Below are 3,599 nucleotides of genomic sequence, written 5' to 3' on the forward strand. Positions count from 1 at the left end.
GAGACAAAATGCCAAGCATCTCGTAAGATTGTGTCATAAGATCGTTTCAGAATCAGTTTCCTTTTTTTCTGGCAAACCAGACAGACATACACAGATAGACAGGTATAATAAACAAAACAAAACCAAAAAAAAACAAAAAAACAAAAAAAAAACACCTTTTAAAACCACATCGGCAGCTGCTGGTATTAATCCACGTGCTTTTGCTTCTTTCTCTCTCAGACATCACTGCACGCACTCCTCAAGCTGTCTGACACGCCTTCAATGTGACATCATACACAGCTGAGAGCACTGTGTCCACAGAGCGCTTCCTATCCTCGCGCACTGGGGAGGGCTGTCACAGATCCTCTGGTCACTGGTGAGAATGGCGCTGATCACTTTACTGCTCTGTACACTTCTATTAGGTAAGTCTGATGACCAAGCGAGTCAATGAGGAATTAAATGAAGGTACTTTATATTTTTTATTATTATTTCAGTTGTGTTATTTACAGTTTACAGCACTAATGGACTTTACACAGTAAACGATCTCCAAAATAACTTGTTAACAGTGTCAGCGTCTTATCTTAAAAAAATAGTTATTTAGTACAGTTATTTAGTAACAAGATTAATCTGTAGATCTAGTGTTGACTGATACCTACATTGAAGATGATAGTTTAGACTTTCTTTTTTTATTTTGTCTGCAGAAGGAAGTTTTGGAAACTCAATTACTCCAATATCTGGTGTGGAAAATGTTAAACAAGGAGATAATGTGACCCTCCAGTGCAACTACACGGGTGCTGTAAACAATTTGCAGTGGTACCGCCAGTATCCCGGACAGGCTTTGGAGTACCTGCTGATGAGCTTTGAAACGGGTGGTGGATCTAAAGCAAACGAGGAAGAACACCGAATCTCAGCAGAGCTTGATAAAGACAATAAACACGTGTTTCTGAAACTGATAGACACAGAAGTGACTGACGCAGCCGTGTACTACTGCGCCCTGAGTCCCACAGTGACAGAAACCCATCCAGCACTGTACAAAAACTACCTGACACTGAAACACAAGCTGCTCTTCACAAACTGACATATTTCACCAGGAGGTGGCGCTGTTGTGCCATGAAACAAACTTGTTCATAAAGTCAAGGTTGTGTACTCTGAATCTCCAATGCCTTCCATCATCTCCAATAGAAACCAAAAGTCCCGGTCACACGGGCGACTTGTACACGGCAACAAGAGGAACACATATGTTGCGTGCGTGTTGCCTTGCAGTTTGCAGTGGTCACATGAGAGACAATCATGCGGTCGACAAGCTGGCAACACACAGGCAACAACGTAATGCAACCCATAATGCACGTTTGTGTCACGAGACCTAAACATGCAGCGAAACGTGTAGATCCTTCTTAATTAAATAAAAAGGTGAACATCATTAGTGTTATTTGGTTAGTAGGTCTACATATTTAATATGCCAAACATAATAAATATATTGGTTTTCATTATCCTAAGCAATGTTTCCAATACTTTTAATATAGGCTTTCGAGAGCAAGAAGGCAGACCTGAGATTTAAAATAAATAAATAAATAAATAAATAACTTCATTTACTGTTAAAATGAAGGATGTTATGCTTCGGGGTTAATGTTAAGGAATACCGCATACAAGGCAAATTAATTTAAAATAAAACAGAGAGAGAGAGAGAGAGAGAGAGAGAGAGAGAGAGAGAGAGAGAGAGAGAGAGAGAGAAAACATAACAAAATTAAGATTTAGCAATATTAAAAAATCCTAAAATACATCATGTTCTCCTTAAAAATAGATTTTACCAAAATAAAAGGATCATAAAAAATAAATTAAAAAAACACAGTGTTTTCTTTCTGTTAAAAACAGATTAAAGCCAAAATTAATAAAAACACTGTAAAACAATAAAAAATAAAATTAAAACTAGAACAAAAACTGGAGCTCCCCCTCCTCACTCACAGCACACAAGGCGTCTCCCACACACCACCTCTCCTGGAAGTCCTCCGGGTTATTATTTAGTTTAAAAAATTCAAAATCCACTCTTATCCGGCTGACCACCAAAACCCTGAACTGCAACACAACATCAGTCAGCCCGGCGCCAGAGATACTGTTCTTTCTGGATTTTAAAATGGCCAATTTTGCCTGACCCATTATAAAATTAATTAAAACACACCTGTTTCTCTTTTTAAAACTGTAGGGAACCCCAAAGATAAAAAGCTCTTTTGTGAACTCCTCGCCTAGGCCCTGCAGGAGCTCCTGTAGGAGATGGAAGAGTGGTCCTAGCCTGACACACTCACTATACAAGTGAAACACTGTTTCCTCTGCAGTGCAGAAACAGCACTCTGAGCTAATGCTAGCATCAACTCTGTGGAGAAACCTGCCGGTGGACACAATACAGTGCAGGATCCTCCACTGCAGGTCCCCCGCTCTCTTGGTGAGGGGCAGTTTATACAGCACCCTCCATACTGGCCTGCACCCCTCCTTTACCTCCAGACATGCCCTCCATCTTGAATCCACCAACCCCCTCAACTGGTGGGAATGTGATGCCTTCACACAAATTTGGTAGATCTTCTTACTCTCTGCTGTATGAAGAGTTAGATCTTTAACTGTGTCTAGGTTTAATAACATTCCCTCGTTTCCTACACCCTCCTCTCCTTCACCTACTGCTGGACACACTAGCAGTCCTGGAAAGATGAAGTCTTGTCTCTGCCCTGTGCCGCTGGACATCTCCTCTCTCACAGCCTCCCTGAGCTCGGGGGAAAGACAACTTCTCAGTTCACTGACCATTTTCTCTGCCAGTCTCTCAGAGTGCCAGCCCAGCCGCCCAGCCAGCTGTGTAGCAGTCAGCCAGCAGGAGAGCTCAAAGTTGATAAGATGTCTCAGCCTGGTCACTCCTGCCCTCACAAAGCTGGCACAGAGCGTCATTGACTGAAAGAAACGTACAGGGAAGAGCGGATTGAAAAATAGGGGCTCCTCCAACAGGACCCTGCCTGTCAGGGACCCCTCATCTCTCGCCACCCTCACTGCCCTCCAGGCATCTAAAACACTCAAGTAAAAAGAAGAGAGACCTACTTTAGCTAGTCTGGCACTCTCAATTAAAAACAGGTGTTTGTCTATCCCCAGCCCCCCTACTCTGCTGAGGAAAAAACAAGCTAGCCTCTTCCAATGAGCCTCCTCCCCAGCGTACAGGAGCCTCTGAACCGCCTGCAATCTGAAGGCTGCCACCCTGCTGGCAATGCAGACCAACCCCTGCCCCCCTTCATCAGTGGGGAGATACAGGACCGCTGGCCTCAGCCAATGTCTCCCGCTCCAGAAAAACTCCAGCAGTATTCTTTGGATCTCCTGCACCATGCCCCGGGGAGGGTTCAGACACACCAGCCTGTGCCACAGCATGGAGGCCACCAGATTATTAATCACTAGGACCCTTCCCCTAAAGGACAGCTGGGCCAGCAGTCCCCTCCATCTCTGCAGCCGCCCCCTCACCCTGTCCACTAGGCCCTCCCAATTTTTCTGCATATATATCTCCACTCCAGAAAACACTCCCAGCACTTTTATACCTGTCCTGTCCCATCTCAGCGCCTCAGGCAGGACAGGGGGGGTGCAATCATGCCAACTGC

General features: G+C 44.3%; 1 gene segment (V, D, J or C); it reads left to right on the forward strand.

Annotated features, from left to right (window-relative positions):
• Positions 1 to 226: 226 nt before the first annotated feature.
• On the forward strand, positions 227 to 1,517 carry LOC117962757 (T cell receptor alpha variable 21-like). The segment is given in 2 exon segments: positions 227 to 401; positions 681 to 1,517. Coding segments are annotated over 2 exon segments (417 nt in total).
• Positions 1,518 to 3,599: the final 2,082 nt, after the last annotated feature.

The sequence above is a fragment of the Acipenser ruthenus genome, chromosome 11 (genome assembly GCF_902713425.1).
Source record: "Acipenser ruthenus chromosome 11, fAciRut3.2 maternal haplotype, whole genome shotgun sequence".
NCBI lineage: Eukaryota > Metazoa > Chordata > Actinopteri > Acipenseriformes > Acipenseridae > Acipenser > Acipenser ruthenus.